Source organism: Mustelus asterias, chromosome 3, assembly GCF_964213995.1.
Source record: "Mustelus asterias chromosome 3, sMusAst1.hap1.1, whole genome shotgun sequence".
Classification (NCBI taxonomy): domain Eukaryota; kingdom Metazoa; phylum Chordata; class Chondrichthyes; order Carcharhiniformes; family Triakidae; genus Mustelus; species Mustelus asterias.
This window is the reverse complement of record NC_135803.1, coordinates 158,865,053-158,889,937: the sequence shown is the minus strand read 5'-3', so window position 1 is coordinate 158,889,937 and position 24,885 is coordinate 158,865,053. Positions and strand designations below refer to the sequence as shown.

General features: G+C 47.4%; 1 protein-coding gene across 34 annotated transcripts in view; it reads right to left on the bottom strand.

The window, feature by feature from the left end:
* LOC144491780 (6-phosphofructo-2-kinase/fructose-2,6-bisphosphatase 4) overlaps positions 1-24,885 on the bottom strand; it is a 275,487-nt gene that overhangs the window by 52,877 nt on the left and 197,725 nt on the right. For all 34 annotated transcript variants that reach the window (XM_078210073.1, XM_078210066.1, XM_078210050.1 and 31 more), the window contains one exon: positions 11,207-11,336. In XM_078210073.1, coding sequence (XP_078066199.1) covers positions 11,207-11,336 — 130 coding nt within the window. The remainder of the gene's footprint in view (positions 1-11,206; positions 11,337-24,885) is intronic.

Below are 24,885 nucleotides of genomic sequence, written 5' to 3'. Positions count from 1 at the left end.
GACTTTTTCCCTGGAGCGTAGGAGGCTTAGAGGTGATCTTATGGAGATCTATAAAATAATGAGGGGCATAGATAAAGTAGTCAACATATTTTCCCAAAGGTAAGGGAGTCTAAAACTAGAGGGCATAGGTTTAAGGTGAGAGGGGATAGATACAAAAGAGTCCAGAGGGGCAATTTTTTTCACACAGAGGGTGGCGAGTGTCTGGAACAAGTGGCCAGAGGTAGTGGTAGAGGCGGGTACAATTTTGTCTTTTAAAAAGCGTTTAGATAGTTGCATGGGTAAGATTAATATAAAGGGATATGAGCCAAACGTGGGCAATTGGGGCTGGCATAATGGTAAAAACTGGGCGGCATGGACAAGTTAGGCCGAAGGGCCTGTTTCCATGCTGTACACGTCTATGACTCTAATATTCTGATCCCCCCTTCCCCCATATACCTTTATCCTTTTAGCCTCTGGAGCTATATCTAATTTCTTCTTGGAATCAGGCAACGTTTTGGCCTCAACTACATTCTGTGGGAGTGAATTCCACACATTCACCATTCCCTGGGTGAAGGAATTTCTCCTCATCTCAGTCTGAAAAGGTTTACTCCTTAACCTCAAACAATGAACCCTAATTCTGGATTCCCCCACCATTGGGAACATTCTTTCTGAATCTACCCTGTCTAACCCTGTTAGAATTTATAAGTTTCTATGAGACCCCTCTCACTCATCTAAACTCGAGTAAATATAATCCTAACCGACTTAGTCTCTACTCATATGACAGACCTGCCATCCCAGGAATGAGTCTGGTAAACCTTCACTGTACTCCTTCTATAGCAAGGACATCCTTGCTTTGATAAGAACACCAAAACTGCACACAATACTCCAGGTGTGGCCTCACCAACACCCTATACAATTGCAGCAAAACATCCCTATCCCTATGCTCAAATCCTCTCGCTATGAAGGCCAACATACCATTTGCCTTCTTTACTGCCTGCTGTACCTGCACGCTTACTTTCAATGACTGATGCATGAGGAGACTAAGGTCTCGCTGAATATCCACCTCTCTCAATTTACACCCATTCAAGTATTAATCTGTCTCCCTATTATTGCTACCAAAGTGGATAACCTCACATTTATCCACATTATACTGCATCTGCCATGCAAATGTCCACACACTCAGCCTCTCCAAATCACGCTGAAGCATCTCTGCATCCTCCTCACAGCTCACCCTCCCACCCAACTTTTTCATCAGTTGCAAATTTGGAGATAATACATTCAGTTCCCTCTTCCAAATCATTAATATATAATGTGAACAGTTGGGGTCCAAGACAGATCCCTGCGGAACCCCACTAGTCACTGCCTGCCAATCAGAGAAAGACCTATTTATGCCAACTCTTTGCTTCTTATCTGCTAACCAGCTTTCTATCCATCTCAAGACATTACCCGCAATCCCATGTGCTTTAACTTTACATGGTAGTCTGTTATGTGAGATCTTGTCGAAAGCCTTCTGAAAGTCTAAATAAACCACATCCACTGGTTCTCCTTGGTCAAATCTATTAGTTACATTATCAAAAAATTCCAATAGATTCGTCAAGCAAGATTTCCCTTTTGTAAATCCATGCTGACTTTGTCTGATTATAACCACTACCTTCCAAATGCCCAGTTATGAAATCCTTGATAATAGACTCTAGCAACGTTAGTACCGACGTTAGGCTCATTGGTCTATAGTTCCCTGTTTTCTCTCTACCTCCCTTTTTGAATATCGGGCTTACATTGGAATATTTCCTACAGATTGGAGGGTTGCTAGAGTCCAAAATATTTTGGAAAATAACCACCAATGGATCTATTTCCAGGGACACTTCCTTAAGTACTCTGGGGTGAAGATTATCAGGACCGGAGATTTATCCACCTTCAATCCCATCAATTTCCCCAAAACCATTTCTGTACTAATGCTGATAACACCACTAGGCCATCGCCTCCCCTGTTCAGCAGTTAAAATTATACAAGGCACTAGTTAGATCACACCTGGAATACTGTGAACAGTGTTGGTCCCCTTAATCTAAGAGAAGATATACTGGGCTTGGAGGGCCGAAGGGCCTGTTCCTGTGCTGTATTGTTCTTTGTTCTTTGTTTGTTCTTTGGTATTGGAAGCCATCCAACGACGGTTCACTCGGTTGATTCTGGGTCTGGAGGGATTTTCCCATGAGGAGAGGCTGAGTAGGTTGGGCCTTGGAGTTCAGGAGAGTGAGAGGCGACCTTATTGAGACAAAGATGGTTTTGTGAAGGGGAGGTCATGTCTCACGAACTTGATCGAGTTTTTTCGAGGAAGTGACAAAGATGATTGATGAGGGTAGGGCAATGGATGTTGTCTACATGGACTTCAGTAAGGCCTTTGACAAGGTCCCTCATGGCAGACTAGTGCAGAAGGTGAAGTCGCATGGGATCAGAGGTGAGCTGGCAAGGTGGATACAAAACTGGCTTGGTCAAAGAAGACAGAGGGTAGCAGTGGAAGGGTACGTTTCTGAATGGAGTGCTGTAAAAAGTGGCGTTCCTCAGGGATCAGTGCTGGGACCTTTGCTGTTTGTAATATATATATATATATATGATTTGGAAGAAAATGTAACTGGTTTGATTAGTAAGTTTGCGGACGACACAAAGGTTGGTGGATTTGCGGATAGCGATGAAGACCATCAGAGGATACAGCAGGATGTAGATCAGTTGGAGACTTGGGCAGAGAGTTGGCAGATGGAGTTGGCAGATATATTTGTGATATTTATAAATGATTTGGAAGAAGGTGTAACTGGTGTAATCAGCAGGTACAATGGGTTGGAAGGATTGCTAAATGTATTTTGTGCATGATGTTCTTGCCCAAGCCTCTCTGTTTCTCAGTTACTCTAGAAAACCGCTGTGCTAATTAACAATCTTGGTGACCTACATCATCAAATCTAGCAAGCTGATAGCAAGCTCTGCTGTGCTGAATCAGCTCAAGAAGCTGTTTGGAATGAACTTGGTATTACTGTCAACAGGTTATCTGTTTATTGTATTTCCACTGCCTCTTGAGCTGTCATTAACATCTTTTTACAGGAACCACAATGCAAGGCATGAAAACAGGCCATCCTCAGTGGCGCCTTGTCTGCACGAAGTGCTGTTTTGTGTGCATTAGGGTGTTTAAGTTGGAGTTTGGTGAATGAGAGAGTTCAGTGAAGCGGGAATAAGGTAGTCCTTTAATTTTCTACCTTTCCTCAGAACCCAGTAGCTGGCTCTTATTTTGCAGAGACAGAGAGAGAGAGAGAGAGAGGGAGGGAGACGCAGAGAGAGAGTGTGGTAAACCACTGTTAGCTTATTGCCTGTGTGTGTGACGTGCCTGGACATGTCCCTGCCGACCCTGCCCGGGACTCCTCCCCCCCTGGTCTAGGTATAAAGGCGACTGCTCCCCACCCCCCTGCCTCAGTCTGGACCAGTTCATCGGCATGGGTGTGCTCCAAGTCTTTTGCGAATAAAAGTCTATTTGTTCTTGCATACAAACTAGTCGTTGCTTGATTGATGGTGCATCAATTTTATTAGCAAATGTTTTGGGATGGAGCAGATACTAAAACCCGATAGACTCGAATTGGATCCTCAAGTTGTAGGAGCCTCTAACAGCTTCAATCACTGGCTGCGCTGTTTCTAAACTTTCCTCACCTCTTCCTCCGTCGTCCGGACCGAAACCGACAAGCTACACGTGCTCCACACCCGGGTAAGCGATCAAGTATTCTCGATGATTAGAGACGCTGAAACTTACATGGATGCGATCGAACTTTTAAAAGGCCAGTACAACAGACTAATGAAATCTACGCCAGACATCTTCTGGCTACTCGCAGACAACAGCCAGGAGAATCGGGTGATCAATTCCTGCGTGCGTTGCGAGCACTTGGCAGGGTCTGCAACTGCAAGACCGTAACAGCCGCCCAAAACACTGAGGATTTAATCAGAGATGCCTATGGCACGGGTATCAGGTCAAACTATATCCGACAACGACTGTTGGAACAGGGTAGGCTGGACCTACAAAAGACTGTGGCGCTTGCCGACTCATTGATGGCTGACTTGCGGATAGCGAAGAGCATTGTCGGGCAATACAGCAGGATATAGATAGGCTGGAAAATTGGGCGGAGAGGTGGCAGATGGAGTTTAATCCGGATAAATGCGAAGTGATGCATTCTGGAAGAAATAATGTAGGGAGGAGTTATACAATAAATGGCAGAGTCATCAGGAGTATAGAAACACAGAGGGACCTAGGTGTGCAAGTCCACAAATCCTTGAAGGTGGCAACACAGGTGGAGAAGGTGGTGAAGAAGGCATATGGTATGCTTGCCTTTATAGGATGGGGTATAGAGTATAAAAGCTGGAGTCTGATGATGCAGCTGTATAGAACGCTGGTTAGGCCACATTTGGAGTACTGCGTCCAGTTCTGGTCACCGCACTACCAGAAGGACGTGGAGGCGTTAGAGAGAGTGCAGAGAAGGTTTACCAGGATGTTGCCTGGTATGGAGGGTCTTAGCTATGAGGAGAGATTGGGTAAACTGGGGTTGTTCTCCCTGGAAAGACGGAGAATAAGGGGAGATCTAATAGAGGTGTACAAGATTATGAAGGGGATAGATAGGGTGAACGGTGGGATGCTTTTTCCCAGATCAGAAGTGACGTTCACGAGGGGTCACGGGCTCAAGGTGAGAGGGGCGAAGTATAACTCAGGTATTAGAGGGATGTTTTTTACACAGAGGGTGGTGGGGGCCTGGAATGCGCTGCCAAGTAGGGTGGTGGAGGCAGGCACGCTGACATCGTTTAAGACTTACCTGGATAGTCACATGAGCAGCCTGGGAATGGAGGGATACAAACGATTGGTCTCGTTGGACCAAGGAGCGGCACAGGCTTGGAGGGCCGAAGGGCCTGTTTCCTGTGCTGTACTGTTCTTTGTTCTAATCCGGACAAATGAGAGGTAATGCATTTTGGAAGGTCTAATACAGATAGGAAATATACAGTAAATGGCAGAACCCTCAAGAGTATTGATAGGCAAAGGGATCTGGGTGTACAGGTACACAGGTCACTGAAAGTGGAAATGCAGGTGGAGAGAAGGTAGTCAAGAAGGCATACGACATGCTTGCCTTCATCGGCTGGGGACTGAGTTTAAAAATTGGCAAGTCATGTTGCAGCTTTATAGAACCTTAGTTAGGCCGCACTTGGAATATAGTGTTCAATTCTGGTCACCACACTACCAGAAGGATGTGGAGGCTTTGGAGAGGTTACAGAAAAGATTTACCAGGATGTTGCCTGGTATGGAGGGCATCAGCTATGAGGAGAGGTTGGAGAAACATGGTTTGTTCTCACTGGAACGACGGAGGTTGAGGGGTGACCTGATAGAAGTCTACAAGATTATGAGAGGCATGGACAGAGTGGATAGTCAGAAGCTTTTTCCCAGGGTTGAAGAGTCAATTACTTGGGGGCACAGGTTTAAGGTGCGAAGGGCAAGGTTTAAAGGAGATGTACGAGGCAGATTTTTTACACAGAGGGTGGTGGGTGCCTGGAACTCGTTGCCGGGGAAGGTAGTGGAAGCAGATACGGTAGTGACTTTTAAGGGGCGTCTTGACAAATACATGAATAGGATGGGAATAGAGGGATACGGTCCCCGGAAGGGTGGGGGGTTTTAGTTCAGTCGGGCAGCATGGTCGGTGCAGGCCTGGAGGGCTGAAGGGCCTGTTCCTGTGCTGTAATTTTCTTTGTTCTTTATACAGGATTCTCAGAGAGCCTGACAGCGTAGATGCGAGAGAATTGTTTTCCCTTGTGGGAGAGTCTGGGACCAGACGACATAATCTCAGAGTAAGGGGTCCATTTAAGACAGTGATGAGGAGGAATTTCTTCTCTCTGAGAGTGGTGAATCTGTGGAATTCTTTACCGCAGAGGGCTGTAGAGGCTGGGTCGTTAAGTATGTTCAAGAGTGAGATAGATGGATATTTAATCAGTTAGGGAATAGAGGGTTATGGGGATAAGAATATAAGAACAAGGAGCAGGAGTAGGCCATCTGGCCCCTCGAGCCTGCTCCGCCATTCAATAAGATCATGGCTGATCTTTTTGTGGACTCAGTTCCACTTACCCGCCCACTCACCAGAGCCCTTAATCATAGAAATCATAGAATTAATTCCTTTACTGTTCAAAAATCTATCTATCCTTGCCTTAAAAACATTTAATGAGGTAGCCTCAACTGCTTCACTGGGCAGGAATTCCACAGATTCACAACCCTTTGTGTGAAGAAGTTCCTCAACTCAGTCCTAAATCTGCTTCCCCTTATTTTGAGGCTATGCCCCCCAGTTCTAGTTTCACCCGCCAGTGGAAACAACTTCCCTGCTTTTATCTCATCTATTCCCTTCATAATCTTATATGTTTCTATCAGATCTCCCCTCATTCTTCTGAATTCCAATGAGTACAGACCCAGGCTACTCAGTATCTCCTCATAAGCCAACCCTCTCAACTCCGGAATCAACCTAGTGAATCTCCTCTGCACCCCCTCCAGTGCCAGTATATCCTTTCTCAAGTAAGGATAAGGCAGAAATATGGAGTTGAGGATTATATCAGATCAGTCATGATCTCACTGAATGGTGCAGCAGATGCGATTGGCTGAATGGCCTACTTTTGCTCCTATATCTTATGGAGCCCCTGGAGGAGTCTCGCAGAAGCCAGTTTGGAAACCCCTGGACTGTGGGATCACGGGGGGCTGAAATTCCAATGCATCCGTTTTTCACAAGGTGATGGTGTGGAACTCCTATTCACACATGGAATGAAGTGAAGACTCCCATCCGAATTCCTGTGACAAAGTGAACTGTTAACTAGATCATGCTGGTTGATGAAGTTAAAACTAAGACACAGCAATTTTCTTTGCTGGAGAGAGTTTATTGACTTAGTTCGCAGTCAACACTACTCCAACCACCCAGTGTCCCAGCTATCCCCATTTACAGGTGTACCCATCAACTGATCAGCAATGTAATTACCATTCAACCGTAACAATGTAATTCATAAGACATTGACATCAATTACATGTTCTAGAATATTACAGCACAGTACAGGCCCTTCGGCCCTCGATATTGCGCCGACCAGTGAAACCAATCTAAAGCCCCTCTAATCTACACTATTCCAATATCATCCATATGTTTATCCAATAACCATTTGAATGCTCTTAATGTTGACGAGTCCACCACTGCTGCAGGCAGGGCATTCCACGCCCTTACTACTCTCTGAGTAAAGAACCTACCTCTAACATCTGTCCTATATCGCTCACCCCTCAATTTAAAGCTATGTCCCCTCGTGCTAGCCAACACCATCCGAGGAAAAAGGCTCTCACTATCCACCCTATCTAATCCTCTGATCATCTTGTATGCCTCTATTAAGTCACCTCTTAACCTTCTTCTCTCTAACGAAAACAACCTCAAGTCCCTCAGCCTTTCCTCATACGATCTTCCCACCATACCAGGCAACATCCTGGTAAATCTCCTCTGCACCCTTTCCAACACTTCCACATCTTTCCTATAATGCGGCGACCAGAACTGTACGCAATACTCCAGGTGCGGCCGCACCAGAGTTTTGTACAGTTGCAGCATGACCTCATGGCTCCGAAACTCAATCCCTCTACCAATAAAAGCTGAACACACCATATGCCTTCTTAACAACCCTATCAACCTGGGTGCCAACTTTCAGGGATCTATGCACATGGACACCCAGATCCCTCTGTTCATCCACACTACCATCTTAGCATTAGCCTGTATTCCTGTTACTCCTTCCAAAGTGAATCACCTCACACTTTTCTGCATTAAACTCCATTTGCCACCTCTCAGCTCAGCTCTGCAGTTCTGAGTGAATAGCCCATAGCTATAAATGCACTTCAGGGATATTCACCCCAACTGCTGCAGAATGTTACACTGGCACCATGCTGCTCTTCTGAAATCACTTAGCTTAGTTTGGGAAGTTCCAACTTTTAACTGGGGAGAGTTAGAATCATCGAATAGAATCATAGAATCCCTACAGTGCAGAAGGAGGCCATTCGGCCCATCGAGTCTGCACCGACCACAATCCCACCCAGGCCCTATCCCTGTAGCCCCATGTATTAAGCCTACTTGTCCCCCTGACACTAAGGGGTAATTTAGCGTGGCCAATCAACCTAACCCGCACACCTTTGGACTGTGGGAGGAAACCGGAGCACCCGGAGGAAACCCTTGCAGACACGGGGAGAACATGCAAACTCCACACAGACAGTGACCCGAGCCGGGATTTGAACCTAGGTCTCTGGCGCTGTGAGGCAGCAGTGCTAACCACTGTGCCACCGTGCTGCCCCAGGTCTCTGTCGCTGTGAGGCAGCAGTGCTAACCACTGTGCCACCGTGCTGCTGGGAATCGAACCCGGGTCTCTGGCGCTGTGAGGCAGCAGTGCTAACCACTGTGCCACCGTGCTGCTGGGAATCGAACCCGGGTCCCTGGCCCTGTGAGGCAGCAGTGCTAACCACTGTGCCACCGTGCTGCCCCGGGTCCCTGGCGCTGTGAGGCAGCAGTGCTAACCACTGTGCCACTGTGCTGTCCCGGGTCCCTGGCTCTGTGAGGCAGCTGTGCTAACCACTGTGCCACCATGTCGCTGTGAGGCAGCTGTGCTAACCACTGTGCCACCGTGTCATTGTGAGGAAGCTGTGCTAACCACTGTGCCACTGTAAGGCCAGTAAGAAGTCTCACAACACCAGGTTAAAGTCCAACAGGTTTATTTGGTAGCAAATACCATAAGCTTTCGGCGCTTGCTGCTCCTTCGTCAGATGGAGTGGTCTCTGTTCTCCAACAGTGCACAGACACAGAAATCAAGTTACAGAATACTAATTAGAATGCAAATCTCTACAGCCAGCCAGGTCTTAAAAAGGTACAGATAATGTGGTTGGAGGGAACATTAAACACAGGTTAAAGAGATGTGTATTGTCTCCAGACAGAACTGTACACTGTAAGGCAGCAGTGCTAACCACTGTGCCACCGTGCTGTCCCTGATCCCTGGCGCTGTGAGGCAGCGGTGCTAACCACTGTGCCACCGTGTCGCTGTGAGGCAGCAGTGCCAATCACTGTGCCACCGTGTCGCTGTGAGGCAGCAGTGCTAATCACTGTGCCACTGTGTCGCTGTGAGGCAGCAGTGCCAATCACTGTGCCACCGTGTTGAGACTTTATGAAAGGCAAATTGATCAGAGAGCTTCAGAACTCTACCAGACAGATCACTTTGTGTCTGTTTCCCCCACCAGAATGTAAAGCTGCCTCTAAGGATAGAATCCTGGCAGAACTCAATTCTGCTCCAAATGAGAGTTCCCATTGGGTGGTCTGTCTAACTTTCACTCTGGTTTCAGATTAGAATGTTGACCTTGATCTTAAATTTATAGTTATTTTGGATTTTAAGTCAATTCATACACAAGTCCTTTTATAAGTTAACAACAAAAGAAAGTTCAATGATATTTTGCTTGAGTAAAATAACTTTTGTTAGTGATTTCCAATTGCATCATTTGCTGTTTGTGTGATATCTTTTTTAAAAGCATTATCTTAATATAGTTTTTCAAACCTGTTCAAGACTCTGTCAGGAAAGTATGCATTATTTTGATTTGAGATTTTTAGAAGCAGCTTTAGGTACCACCTTGAGGCATGAGCTATTCAATTAATCACCATCCTTATGGAAGTTGATCGATTTCTGGCTACAATAGGAATCAACAGATTCTGGAATAGGCAGGAGTGGAGCTCTGTCATTTAGCTGGGGAAGAGAGTCCCACACAGTCATAACCCGCAGAGAAAAAAACGATTCCTTCTGGAATTGTGGAGCAGACGCAAGGGGCAGAGTGGGTTGCCACGCTCCTATTGACAATGTTATCACCTTGGATCAGTAAGGAAGTGGCGGGCTAGAGGGCGCACCAAGGGCCCCAGCAACTGTACTAATCCATTCCTGTAGACTTCCAAAAATCATTCACACACGCTTAATCTTGTGAGAGGATAATGGTACCTAGGCACCAGAAAGGGGACAGTGCGGTGGAGGGTCAGGGTAGGAGGGAGAGTGTGGTGGAGGGTTGGGGTAGGGAGAGTGTGGTGTAAGGTCACAGGAGGGAGGGAGAGTGTGGTGGAGGGTCAGGGGAGGGAGGGAGAGTGTGGTGGAAGGTCGGGGAGGGACAGAGAGTGTGGTGGAGGGTCAGGGGAGGGAGAGAGTTTAGTTTCTTTGTATAATTGATACCAGAGTTGTACTGTACAAATTGGGATTAATTTTCCTCAGGGAACCGGTGTCTAAATGCCTCTGCTAATTAGCAGTGTAACCTACAAGAACACAAAGCACAGGTGGAGTAGACCATTCGGCCTATCTCCACCATTCAATACAATCATAGCTGATCTTGGGATTCAACTCCAGTTTCCTAATCGTTCTCTCCTCCCCCATATCCCTCCATTCTCTGAGAGAAAAATTCTGTCTGCTGAAAACTTAAATGTATTCAACAAAGCAACATCACAACCTACTGAAGAAAGACTTCCGAAGATTTCGATTACAACAATGTAACATCAAGAAAACTCAGAACTGTGGCATTCACAATATAATCTGCTGTTTATTAACTTTCTGACAGCTGAAAGGGTGTGTATTTTTTATTATTTATGTTTATGATCTGATACTATGTCCGTACTCAGTTACATTGATAACGGTGAGATTGCAGTCTAATCTGCGATTGTAACTGGATACATCAATGACACACCCAATGCACTGGGACAGGGGACTCCGAAATCAGTGGTTTCCCTGAGCACTCACAGCTTCCTCCCTGGGGCAGCTGGCTTCTGCTCGATCCACATTTGGTCCCTTTTGTTTTCTTGCTCTCTAGTACAGATGCAGACGCTCATTGCAGACGCAGACACTCACTGCATAGACACAGACGCTCACTGCATAGACACGGGGACTCACTGCACAGACACAGGCCTGAATCAGGTTCCAAGAGCAGCCTCTGAGTGAATCATTGGTTGAGATTGAGTCCTTGATAGGAGGTTAAGGAGTAACATTGATTTAGGAGAGCAGATTCTGAACCCTACTTTATTGGGAAGCAAATTCTCAGCAGATGGAGATGGGTGAACCTGGCAATCTGGTTGTTACTGCTCAGCTTGTTGTCTTGCACTGTGGGGATGGTCCCAATTTAAACACTTCTGCAACTATTTAACTTTCCTTTTACCTGCTGTTTTGTCGAGGAAGTAGGCCAATAGGCAACGCATGACAGCCTGGTGACAGATGACTAGAACATTCTCTTGTCTCTCCAGCTCCATGATCACTGGCTCCAGGCGCTGAACCAAATCTTCATATGACTGAAGAATAAAGGAAATAACGAGCAGATGTCAGAGACGGCCAGATGCACGTCTTATTTCACCTCTACCCCGAGGATCTCTGAATGGAGGTTTAAAATGTGCCAGACAGTGAGTGAATATTTCAGTTCCACTGCGAATCAACTCATTTACATTTCCAGGCATTGCAGGGCAGGCATTGACTTACTGTGTTAAAAGGAACTCAGTAATTAATATTATGTGTAGTCATTGCCCTTGAAAATAACTCATTGTGAGAAGTACTTTGGTTATGACAAAGTGACGATGCTCCAGCCGTTCCTCTGTGTGGAAATGCTCAGGTCAAAGTCCTGTGAAGGAACCTCATTATTTTCCTCCCCTTGTCTCTCTTCCAACACTTCCTCCCACTAGGGTGTGGCCTCTGTCCCTGGCAACCTCTCTTAACATCACAGAAAAAACCTGTTTGACCAATCTCATGGAATTTTTTGATGAAGTAACAGACAACATTGAAGAGAATGAAAAGATGACGAAGAGTCATCTGGATCAAGGCGTTGCCCTATTCCCTCCCCACAGACGCTGTCAGACCTGCTGAGATTTTCCAGCATTTTCTATTTTTGTTGTTGAAGAGAATGTAATGGATGTGGTCAATATAATTTTTAACGAAATGTTTGACAAAGTGCCACATGAAGGTTCTGTGGTTAATAAAAGTGAGGCTTGTGGCATAGGAGGGTCACTGTCAGCTTGGATAACTGGCTGTGGTAATTGGTCATTTTTCAGATGGTAAAGAGTGATGTCTCTCAAGGGTCAGTGGTAGGTAGCCATGATGTGGAGATGCTGGTGTTGGACTGGGGTGGGCACAATAAGAAGTCTCACAAGGTTACATGGGTAAGGTGTGTATAGAGGCAGGTTAAAGCTCAACAGGTTTATTTGGAACCACAAGCTTTCGGAGCGCTGCTCCTTCATCAGGTAAGTGGAGGTAGGTTCACAAACACAGTATATATAGGCAAAGACACAATTGCAAGATAATTACAGATTGGAAAGTAAATGATCATTGGAATGCGAGTCTTTACAGGTACAAACAGTGTGCGTGGAGAGAGGGATAATCACAGGTTAGACAATTCACATCTCTTTAACCTGATTATCCCTCTCTCCACACACTATTTGTAACTGTAAAGACTGTGTTGACTGCTTCCAACTGTCAAAGTCCAAAGCAATTCTAACTAGTCTCACAGCAACATGGACTAGGTTTTTAGGGGAGTCAATGAAAAGTTGGGCTCGCTGTATAACGGGAACTTTCTTGGCTTGATGGAACTCATTGCTAAGTTTGTTTGATTTCTTGCCAGTCATTTAAGCATTATGGAAGCAGTGGATCTGGGAGGCCTTCATACATATCTACAACAACATACAGCTTATGGCTGGAAACACAAGAGGATCTAGGATGATTTGAGAAAAATAGGATACTTGAATTTGTCTGTTGATTCTCCACCAGAACTTTCCCATATTGATCAATTAACTGTATTGTGCAGAGATGGTTTTCCCATTGAAATTTGTGTTCACATCACAACTTTGGAATTGTTTGTTAGATCAGTTCCACAAAACCAGCCAGACCTTACAGGATCGATTCATTGATAGCCCTTCATACATGTGCAAAGCTTTACACATCACTCTCTCACTTCTTGGAAGAAATCCAAAAAGGTTTTGATGAAGTTGAACTCAAAGCGAGAGAAAACCTTCCTGATGTAGACGACAAGTGTGTGAATAAAAGGAAGAGAGTGAGAAAAATATGTCATTGGTGATGATGCATCAAATGTTGATGAATGCTTTCTCCAAGAGACAAGTTTCAGGAGAAATTCTTTATTCCTCTGATGGATGCACTCAAAATCAACTTGAAGAAAAAAGGAATCACATTCAGAAATGTTACAAGGATTTTTAAATTATTTTTGGATGATTTGGATTCATAGAGTCATAGAGGTTTACAGCATGGAAACAGGCCCTTCAGCCCAACTTGTCCATGCTGCCCAGTTTTTAACATTAAGCCAGTTCCAATTGCCTGTGTTTGGCCCACATGCCTCTATACACACCTTACCCATGTAACTGTCTAAACACTTTTTAAAAAGACAAATTATACCCGCCTCAATCATCATCTATGGCAGCTCATTCCAGACACTCACCACCCTCTGTGTAAAAAGAATTGCCCCTCTGAATCCTTTTGTATCTCTCCCCTCTCACCTTAAACCTATACCCTCTAGTTTTAGACTCCCCTACCTTTGGGAAACAGATTTTGACTATCAATGCACCTCATTATTTTATAGACCTCTATAAAGATCACCCTTCAGCCTCCTACACTCCAGAGAATAAAGCCCCAGTCTATCCAATCTCTCCTTATGACTCAAACCATTAAGTCCCGGTAACATCCTAGTAAATCTTTTCTGCACTCTTTCTAGTTTAATAATATCCTTTCTATAATAGGGTGAGCAGAACTGTACACAGTATTCCAATTGTGGCCTTACCAATGTCTTGTACAACTTCAACAAGACGTCCCAACTCCTGTATTCAATTAAACCAAGCATGCCGAATGCCTTCTTCACCACTCTGTCCACCTGTGACTCCACTTTCAAGGAGCTTTGAACCTGTACCCCTAGATCTCTTTGTTCTATAACTATCCCCAACGCCCTACCATTAACTCAATAAGTCCTGCCCTAGTTCAATCTACCAAAATGCATCACCTCGCATTTAGCTAAATTAAACTCCATCTGCCAATCGTCAACCCACTGACCCAATTGATCAAGTTCCCATCGCAATCCTAGATAATGTAGGGAGGAGCTATACGATAAATGACAGAACCATAAAGGGTGTAGATACACAGAGGGACCTGGGTGTGCAAGTCCACAGATCCTTGAAGGTGACGTCACAAGTGGAGAAGGTGGTGAAGAAGGCATATGGCATGCTTGCCTTTATAGGACGGGGCATAGAGTATAAACGTTGGGGTCTGATGTTGCAGATGTATAGAACGTTGGTTCGGCCGCATTTGGAATACTGCGTCCAGTTCTGGTCACCACACTACCAGAAGGGCCTGTTCCTGTTCTGTATTAGAACAAAGAACAATACAGCACAGGAACAGGCCCTTCGGCCCTCCAAGCCCGCGCCGCTCCCTGGTCCAAACTAGACCATTCTTTTGTATCCCTCCATTCCCACTCCGTTCATATGGCTGTCTAGATAAGTCTTAAACGTTCCCAGTGTGTCCGCCTCCACCACCCTGCCTGGCAGCGCATTCCAGGCCCCCACCACCCTCTGTGTAAAATATGTCCGTCTGATATCTGTGTTAAACCTCCCCCCCTTCACCTTGAACCTATGACCCCTCGTGAACGTCACCACCAACCTGGGGAAAAGCTTCCCACCGTTCACCCTATCTATGCCTTTCATAATTTTATACACCTCTATTAAGTCTCCCCTCATCCTCCTTCTTTCCAGGGAGAACAACCCCAGTTTACCCAATCTCTCCTCATAACTAAGCCCCTCCATACCAGGTAACATCCTGGTAAACCTCCTCTGTACTCTCTCCAAAACCTCCACGTCCTTCTGGTAGTGTGGCGACCAGAACTGGACGCAGGATTCCAGATGCGGCCGAACCAACATTCTATACATCTGCAACATCAGACCCCAACTTTTATACTCTATGCCCCGTCCTATAAAGGCAAGCATGCCATATGCCTTCTTCACCGCCTTTTCCACCTGTGACGTCACTTTCAAGGATCTGTGGACTTGCACACCCAGGTCCCTCTGCGTATCTACACCCTTTATAGTTCTGCCATTTATCGTATAGCTCCCCATACATTAGTTCTACCAAAATGCATCACTTCGCATTTATCTGGATGAACTCCATCTGCCATTTCTTTGCCCAAATTTCCAGCCTATCTATATCCTTCTGTAGCCTCTGACAATGTTCCTCACTATCTGCAAGTCCAGCCATTTTCGTGTCGTCCACAAACTTACTGATCACCCCAGTTACACCTTCTTCCAGATCATTTATATAAATCACAAACAGCAGAGGTCCCAGTACAGAGCCCTGCGGATCACCACTAGTCACAGGCCTCCAGCCGGAAAAAGACCCTTCTACTACCACCCTCTGTCTTCTGTGACCAAGCCAGTTCTCCACCCATCTAGCCACCTCCCCCTTTATCCCATGAGATCCAACTTTTTTCACCAGCCTACCATGAGGGACTTTGTCAAACGCTTTACTAAAGTCCATATAGACGACATCCATGCTCTACACCTTAATCAGAAGGGGACCAATATCCTGGGGGGTAAATTTGCTAAGGCCATGCAGGGAGGTTTAAACTGATTCGGGGGGGGGGAGGGATCCTGAGTAGTGGGGCTGAAAGTGAGGGATGCATGGATGGGGACTGCAATGCACGGCATTGCAGAGGTGGGGTGGAGCAGGGTTTGAAATGTGTATACTTCAATGCCAGGAGTATTCGTAATAAAGTGGGTGAACTTGCAGCGTGGATCAGTACCTGGGACTTCGATGTTGTGGCTATTTCAGAGACATGGATAGAGCAGGGGCAGGAATGGATGCTGCAGGTCCCGGGGTTCAAATGTTTTAGTCGAAGTAGGGAAGGAGGTAGAAGAGGGGGAGGGGTAGCATTATTGGTCAGAGATTGTATCACAGTGTCAGAGAGGAGGTTTGATGAGGACTTATCTGTTGAGGTAGTATGGGCGGAGATTAGAAATAGGAGAGGAGAGGTCACCCTGTTGGGAGTCTTTTATAGACCTCCTAAAAGTTCTAGAGAGGTTGAGGAAAGGATTGCGGAGTCAATCCTGCTTAGGAGTGAAAGTAATAGGGCAATTGTTATGGGGGATTTTAACTTGACTAATATTGACTGGAATTGTTATAGCTCTAGCTCGTTAGAGGGGTCAGTTTTTGTTCAAAGCGTGCAGGAAGGTTTTTTGACTCAGTATGTAGACAGGCCAACTAGAGGTGAGGCTATATTGGATCTGGTGCTGGGAAATGAGCCAGACCAGGTGCTAGACTTGGAAGTTGGTGTGCATTTTGGTGATAGTGACCACAATTCGGTTACGTTCACCTTAGTGATGGAAAGGGATAGGCATGAACCTCGGGCCAATGGTTTTAGCTGGGGGAAGGGTAATTATGAGGCTATTAGGAGAGAATTAGGAAACATAGGTTGGACTAGGAGATTACAGGGACTGGGAACGTCCGACATGTGGAGTTTTTTCAAGGAGCAGCTACTGCGAGTCTGTGATAGGTATGTCCCTGTCAGGCAAGGAGGAATTGGTAGGGCTAGGGAACCGTGGTGCACCAAAAAAGTTTCTTTGTTGGTTAAAAAGAAAAAGGAGGCTTATGTTCGGATGAGACGTGAGCACTCGGGTAGTGCACTAGAAAGCTTTAGATTGGCTAAGAGGGAGTTGAAGAGCGAGCTTAGAAGGGCTAAAAGGGGACATGAGAAGACTTTGGCGGATAGGGTTAAAGAGAATCCTAAGGCGTTCTATAGGTATGTCAAGAACAGAAGGTTGGTTAGGGCAAGTTTAGGGCCAGTTATAGATGGCAGAGGGAAGTTATGTGTGGAACCGGAGGAGATTGGTGAAGCATTGAACCAATATTTCTCTTCGGTGTTCACGCAAGGGGACATGAATATAGCTGAGGAGGACACTGGGTTGCAAGGGAGTAGAATAGACAGTATTACAGTTGATAAGGAGGATGTGCAGGATATTCTGGAGGGTCTGAAAATAGATAAATCCCCTGGTCCGGATGGGATTTATCCAAGGATTCTCTGGGAGGCAAGAGAAGTGATTGCAGAGCCTCTGGCTCTGATCTTCAGGTCGTCGTTGGCCTCTGGTATAGTACCAGAAGATTGGAGGTTAGCGAATGTTGTCCCATTGTTTAAGAAGGGGAACAGAGACTTCCCCGGGAATTATAGACCGGTGAGTCTCACTTCTGTTGTCGGCAAGATGTTGGAAAAAATTATAAGGGATAGGATTTATAGTTATTTGGAGAGTAATGAATTGATAGGTGATAGTCAGCATGGTTTTGTGGCAGGTAGGTCGTGCCTTACTAACCTTATTGAGTTTTTTGAGAAAGTGACCAAGGAGGTGGATGGGGGCAAGGCAGTGGACGTGGTATATATGGATTTTAGTAAGGTGTTTGATAAGGTTCACCATGGTAGGCTTCTGCAGAAAATGCAGATGTATGGGATTGGGGGTGATCTAGGAAATTGGATCAGGAATTGGCTAGCGGATAGGAAACAGAGGGTGGTGGTTGATAGTAAATATTCATCATGGAGTGCGGTTACAAGTGGTGTACCTCAGGGATCTGTTTTGGGGCCACTGCTGTTTGTAATATTTATTAATGATCTGGATGAGGGTATAGTTGGGTGGATTAGCAAATTTGCTGATGACACCAAAGTCGGTGGTGTGGTAGACAGTGAGGAAGGGTGTCGTAGTTTGCAGGAAGACTTAGACAGGTTGCAAAGTTGGGCCGAGAGGTGGCGGATGGAGTTTAATGCGGAGAAGTGTGAGGTAATTCACTTTGGTAGGAATAACAGATGTGTTGAGTATAGGGCTAACGGGAGGACTTTGAATAGTGTGGAGGAGCAGAGGGATCTAGGTGTATGTGTGCATAGATCCCTGAAAGTTGGGAATCAAGTAGATAAGGTTGTTAAGAAGGCATATGGTGTCTTGGCGTTTATTGGTAGGGGGATTGAATTTAGGAGTCGTAGCGTTATGTTGCAACTGTACACAACTCTGGTGCGGCCGCACTTGGAGTACTGTGTGCAGTTCTGGTCCCCACATTACAGGAAGGATGTGGAGGCTTTGGAGAGGGTGCAGAGGAGGTTTACCAGGATGTTGCCTGGTATGGAGGGGAGATCCTATGAGGAGAGGCTGAGGGATTTGGGATTGTTTTCGCTGGAAAGGCGGCGGCTAAGAGGGGATCTTATTGAAACATATAAGATGATTAGAGGTTTAGATAGGGTGGATAGTGATAGCCTTTTTCCTCTGATGGAGAAATCCAGCACGAGGGGGCATGGCTTTAAATTGAGGGGGGGTAGTTATAGAACCGATGTCAGGGGTAGGTTCTTTACCCAGAGGGTGGTGAGGGATTGGAATGCCCTGCCAGCATCAGTAGTAAATGCGCCTAGTTTGGGGGCGTTTAAGAGATCCGTAGATAGGTTCATGGACGAAAAGAAATTGGTTTAGGTTGGAGGGTCACAGTTTTTTTTTTAACTGGTCGGTGCAACATCGTGGGCCGAAGGGCCTGTTCTGCGCTGTAATGTTCTATGTTCTATGTTCTATGGCCCTTCCCTCGTCAACCATTTTGGTCACTTCTTCAAAAAACTCCACCAAGTTAGTGAGGCATGACCTCCCTCTCACAAAACCATGCTGACTATCGTTAATGAGTTTATTCCTTTCTAAATGCGCATACATCCTATCTCCAAGAATCTTCTCCAACAACTTCCCCACCACGGACGTCAAGCTCACAGGCCTATAATTACCCGGGTTATCCTTCCTACCCTTCTTAAATAACGGGACCACATTAGCTATCCTCCAATCCTCTGGGACCTCACCTGCGTCCAGTGACGAGACAAAGATTTGCGTCAGAGGCCCAGCGATTTCATCTCTCGTCTCCCTGAGCAGCCTTGGATAGATTCCATCAGGCCCTGGGGATTTGTCAGTCTTTAACTTCTCTAACAAACCTAACACTTCCTCCTTTGTAATAGAGATTTTCTCCAACGGTTCAACACTCCCCTCCGAGACACTCCCAGTCAACACATCCCTCTCCTTTGTGAATACCGACGTATTGTTCTTTGTTCTATAACCTTCAACTTTGCAACCAATCTTGGTGTCATCTGCAAATCTACTAATCATGCCTACTAAATTCTCATCCAAATCATTAATATAAATGACAAATAACAGTGGACCCAGCACCGATCCCTGAGGCACACCGCTGGTCACAGGCCTCCAGGTTGAAAAACAACCCTCTACAACTACCCTCTGTCTTCTGTCATCAAGCCAATTTTGTATCTATTTAGATACCTCACCCTGGATCCCGTGAGATTTAACCTTATGCAACAACCTATCATGTGGTACCTTGTCAAAGGCCTTGCTAAAGTCCATGTAGACAACATCAACTGCACTGCTCTCATCTACATTCTAGTCTACCCCTTCATTGGATGAACATCTGTGTGAAGGTGCAAAGCTTCTCTTGAAAATGTATCTGACAATATTGATGTTAACTTTGTTAGAGAAGTAAAGCATGTCCAAGCTAATATCAGGGAGTATTATTCAGACAAAGGAACTTTATCCCCAGAAACCAAAGGAGAAAATGCTGGAAAATCTCAGCAGGTCTGGCAGCACCTGTAAGGAGAGAAAAGAACTGACGTTTCAAGTCTAGATGACCCTTTGTCAAAGCTAAAAGGCATAGAAAGTGAGAGATATTTATCCTGTAGGGTGAGCGAATGAAGGATGAGTCATAGCCACAAAAACAAGGGGAAAGGCTGCTAATGGCAGCCCACAGAGACAATGAAGGGTGCGAATGGCCAAAAGGCAGAGAAGCTGAAATCAGAGGGTAAACTGTGACAGATGAAGATGTAAGGGGGGGGAGGGGGGAGATGGAGGGAGGGGGGAGATGGAGGGAGGGGGGAGATGGAGGGAGGGGGGAGATGGAGGGAGGGGGGAGATGGATGGGAGAGAGGTAAAATTGAGAAAAAGGGGGAAAGGGGAAGCAACAGGGGAGAAAAAGGAAAGGAAAGGAAAGGGGGGAAAAATAGGGAAAAGAGTTGGGGGGGGAATAGGGAAAAGAGTTGGGGGGGAATAGGGAAAAGAGTGGGAGGGGGGAGGGAGAAAGAAGAAAAAGAAAGAAAAACAATAAGGAAATAAAAAGGTAGAGAACAGTTAAAAATTAAATCAAATGAAAACAAAGGGGTGACGGTCTATCGTTTTAGCTGTGCAAGCTTATTCCTCTTCAGTGTCTTTCAAAATTCCTTCTGAAACCTTTGATCATCTCCATTTCCACCACCCTTGTAGGCAGCCAGTTCCAGATCATTACCATTCACTGGGTAAAAAAAGGTTTCCTTCTCACTCCCACTGCATCTCTTGCTCCGCATCTTAAATCTGCACTCTAGTTCTTGACCTAGCTTTTGGTAATCTGCCCTGCAAACATTCGAATGAGCAGCAGGAGAAGCCATTCGGCCCTTTGAGCCTGCTTCACCATTCAATACGATCATTGTAAGAACTCTGACAACACCAGGTTAAAGTCCAACAGGTTTATTTGGAATCACAAGCTTTCAGAGCACTGCTGCTTAATCAAGTGAGTGGGGTGTCCTCCCTCCCTCCCTCCCTCCCTCCCTCCCCCCCTCCCTCCCTCCCTCCCCCCCCCCCCAAAAAAAATCGGACGCAGCGCTCCAGAAAGCTCATGATTCCAAATAAACCTGTTGGAATTTAACCTGGTATTGTGAGATTTCTTACTGTGCCCACCCCAGTCCAACGCCAGCATCTCCACATTATGATCATGGCTGATTGTAACTTCAAACCCACATTCCCACCAGCCCCCGATAACTTTTCACTCCGCTTGTTAATCAAGAATCTAGCTCACTCTGCCTTAAAAATATTCAAAGCCTCTGTTTCCACTGCCTTTTGAGGAAAAGAGTTCCTCTTATCACACTTTGTGATTCCTTGCCAAATTTTGTTTCATATTGCTCTGATGAAGCACCTAAAGTTTTATTATGTATAAAAGAGGTAATATAAATACATGCTGTCATTGCTGATTGATTCTTTATTAATAGACTTGACTAAATGGAGAACGACCTTGGGACCAGCTCATGTAAGTTGACCAAAGTCTGAATGTGTTGACCTTTACATGAGAAATAAATGTGATATGAACGGTATAATCAGCACACTCAGGGCTCCGGTTCAAAATCCAATTTCACAAAAAAGCTGATAAAGCTGTCGCAAAAAAACCCCGGCCCGTGCGACCCCAACCCCCCCCCCCCCCACCCCCGGACTGAGAGAGACCCCAATCCTCCCCCGAGATTGTGCGACCCCCAATCCCCTCCGGGCCGTGCGACCCCAATCCGCCCCGAGACTGTGCAACTCCAATCCGCCCCGGACTGTGTGACCCCAATCCCCCTGCCACCCCCCCCAGACCGTGTGCGACCCCAATCCCCCCCAGACTGTGTGAGACCCCAATCCCCCTCTGCCCCCCCACCCACCCACCCCCGAACTGTGTGACCCCAACCCCACCCGGACTGTGCAAACCTATTCCACCCCCCCAAACTGTGAGAGACCCCAATCCCCCCCGGACTGTGCGGGACCCCAACCCCCCCCGGACTGTGCGGGACCCCAACCCCCCCCGGACTGTGCGGGACCCCAACCCCCTCGCCCCCCCCGGACTGTGCGAGACCCCAACCCCCCCCCCCGGACTGTGCGACCCCAATCCCCCCCCCCCCCTCCGGACTGTGCGACCCCAATCCCCCCCCCGGACTGTGCGAGACCCCAACACCCCCCCCCCCCCCCGGACTGTGCGACCCCAATCCCCCCCCCCGGGGTGTGCGACCCCAATCCCCCCCCAGACTGTGCGACCCCAATCTCTCTCCCCCCCCAGACTGTGCGACCCCAATCTCTCTCCCTCCCCCAGTCTGTGCGACCCCAACCGCCCCCAGACTGTGCGACCCCAACCCCCCCCCCAGACTGTGCGACCCCAACACCCCCCCCAGACTGTGCGACCCCAACCCCCCCCCCCAGACTGTGCGACCCCAACCCCCCCCACAGACTGTGCGACCCCAACCCCCCCCACAGACTGTGCGACCCCAATCTCTCTCCCTCCCCCAGACTGTACGACCCCAAACCCCCCCCCCCCCAGGACTGTGCAACCCCAACCCACCCCCCCAGACTGTGCGACCCCAACCGCCCCCCCCAGACTGTGCGACCCCAACAGCCCCCCCCCAGACTGTGCGACCCCAACAGCCCCCCCCCAGACTGTGCGACCCCAACCACCCCCCAGACTGTGCGACCCCAATCTCTCCCCCCCCAGACTGTGTGACCCCAATCTCTCTCTCCCCCCCCAGACTGTGCGACCCCAATCTCTCTCCCCCCCGCCCCCCCCAGTCTGTGCGACCCCAATCTCTCCCCCCCCAGACTGTGCGACCCCAATCTCTCTCCCCCCCCAGACTGTGCGACCCCAATCTCTCTCCCCCCCCCAGACTGTGCGACCCCAATCTCTCCCCCCCCCAGACTGTGCGACCCCAATCTCTCCCCCCCCCCCAGACTGTGCGACCCCAATCTCTCTCCCCCCCGCCCCCCCCCAGTCTGTGCGACCCCAATCTCCCCCTCCCCCCAGACTGTGCGACCTCAATCTCTCCCTCCCCCCCTCACCCCAGACTGTGAGACCCCAATCCCCCACCCTGGACTGTGCGACCCCAATTCCCCCCCCCCCCCAGAGTGAGCGACCACAATCTCCCCCCCCCCCCCAAGACTGTGTGACCCCAATCCCCCCCCCCCCCAAGACTGTGTGACCCCAATCCCCCCCCCCCCCCAAGACTGTGTGACCCCAATCCCCCCCCCCCCAAGACTGTGTGACCCCAATCCCCCCCCCAAAGACTGTGTGACCCCAATCCCCCACCCTGGACTGTGCGACACCAATTCCCCCCCCCACCTCCCCCAGACTGAGCGACCACAATCTCTCGCCCCCCCCCCCCAACACTGTGTGACCCCAATCCCCCAAGACTGTGTGACCCCAATCCCCCACCCTGGACTGTGCAACCCCAGACCCCCACCCGGACTCTGTGACCCCAATTCCACCCCCCCCCAGACTGTGCGGCCCCAATCTCTTCCCCCCCCGCAAGACTGAGACACCCCAATCCCCCATCCTGGATTGTGCAACCCCAATTCCCCCCCCCACCTCCCTGGACTGTGCAACCCCAAACCCCCCCCCCCAACCCGGATTCTCTGACCCCAATTACACCCCCGCAGACTGTGCGACCCCAATTCCAATCCCCCCCCCAGACTATGCAACCCCAATCCCCGTCCATCTCTCCCTCTAGTTTTAGACTCCCTTACCTTTGGGAAAAGATATTGACTACCTAGTTGATCTATGCCCCTCATTATTTTATAGACCTCTATAAGATCATCCCTCAGCCTTCTACGCTCCAGAGAAAAATGTCCCAGTCTATCCAGCCTCTCCTTATAACTCAAACCATCAAGTCCCGGTACCATCCTAGTAAATCTTTTCTGCACTCTTTCTAGTTTAATAATATCCTTTCTATAATAGGGTGATCAGAACTGTACACAGTATTCCAAGTGTGGCCTTACCAATGTCTTGTACAACTTCAACAAGACATCCCAACTCCTGTATTCAATGTTCTGTGACTCCACTTTCAAGGAGCTACGAACCTGTACCCCGAGAGTTCTTTGTTCTATAACTCTCCCCAACGCCCTACCGTTAACTGAGTAAGTCCTGCCCTGGTTCAATCTACCAAAATGCATCACCTCCATTTATCAAAATTAAACTCCACCTGCCATTCGTCAGCCCACTGGCCCAATTGATCAAGATCCCGTCACAATCCTAGATAACCTTCTTCACTGTCCACTATGCCACTAATCTTGGTGTCATCTGCAAACTTACTAATTATGCCTCCTATATTCTCATCCAAATCATTAATATAAATTACAAATAACAGTGGACCCAGCTCCGATCCCTGAGGCACATCGCTGGTCACAGGCCTCCAGTTTGAAAAACAACTCTCTATAACCACCCTCTGTCTTCTGTCATCAAGCCAATTTTGTATCCATTTGGCTGCCTCACCCTGGATCCCATGAGATTTAATCTTATGCAACAACCTCCCATGCGGTACCTTGTCAAAGGCCTTGCTAAAGTCCTGACAACATCAACTGCACTGCCCTCATCTACTTTCTTGGTTATCCCTTCAAAAAACTCAATCAAATTTGTGAGACTTGATTTTCCACTCACAAAGGCATGCTAACTGTCCCTAATCAGTCCTGGTCTCTTTCCTTCCATCACCAGAACGAGAGACTTGCTAATTAAGGATAATTGTGGCTCCCTCCTTACATCACAGGACTTGAAGCGATTCAGGAAGGCGGCAGCTTACCCCCACCTTCTCAAGGGCAACTAGGGATGGGCAATAAATGCTGGCCAGCCAACGATACTCATGTCCCATAAATGAATAAACAACAGCTTGTTTGTTGACGGAACTCTGACGAAGTGTGTGCATAATTTCTCAACAAGATTCAGCAAATGATTTTTGCCAATTACTGATTAACATGGTTAACACATGGACGCAGGTGCAATGGGTTGGAAGGATTGCTAAATGTATTTTGTGCATGATGTTCTTGCCCAAGCCTCTCTGTTTCTCAGTTACTCTAGAAAACCGCTGTGCTAATTAACAATCTTGGTGACCTACATCATCAAATCTAGCAAGCTCTGCTGTGCTGAATCAGCTCAAGAAGCTGTTTGGAATGAACTTGGTATTACTGTCAACAGGTTATCTGTTTATTGTATTTCCACTGCCTCTTGAGCTGTCATTAACATCTTTTTACAGGAACCACA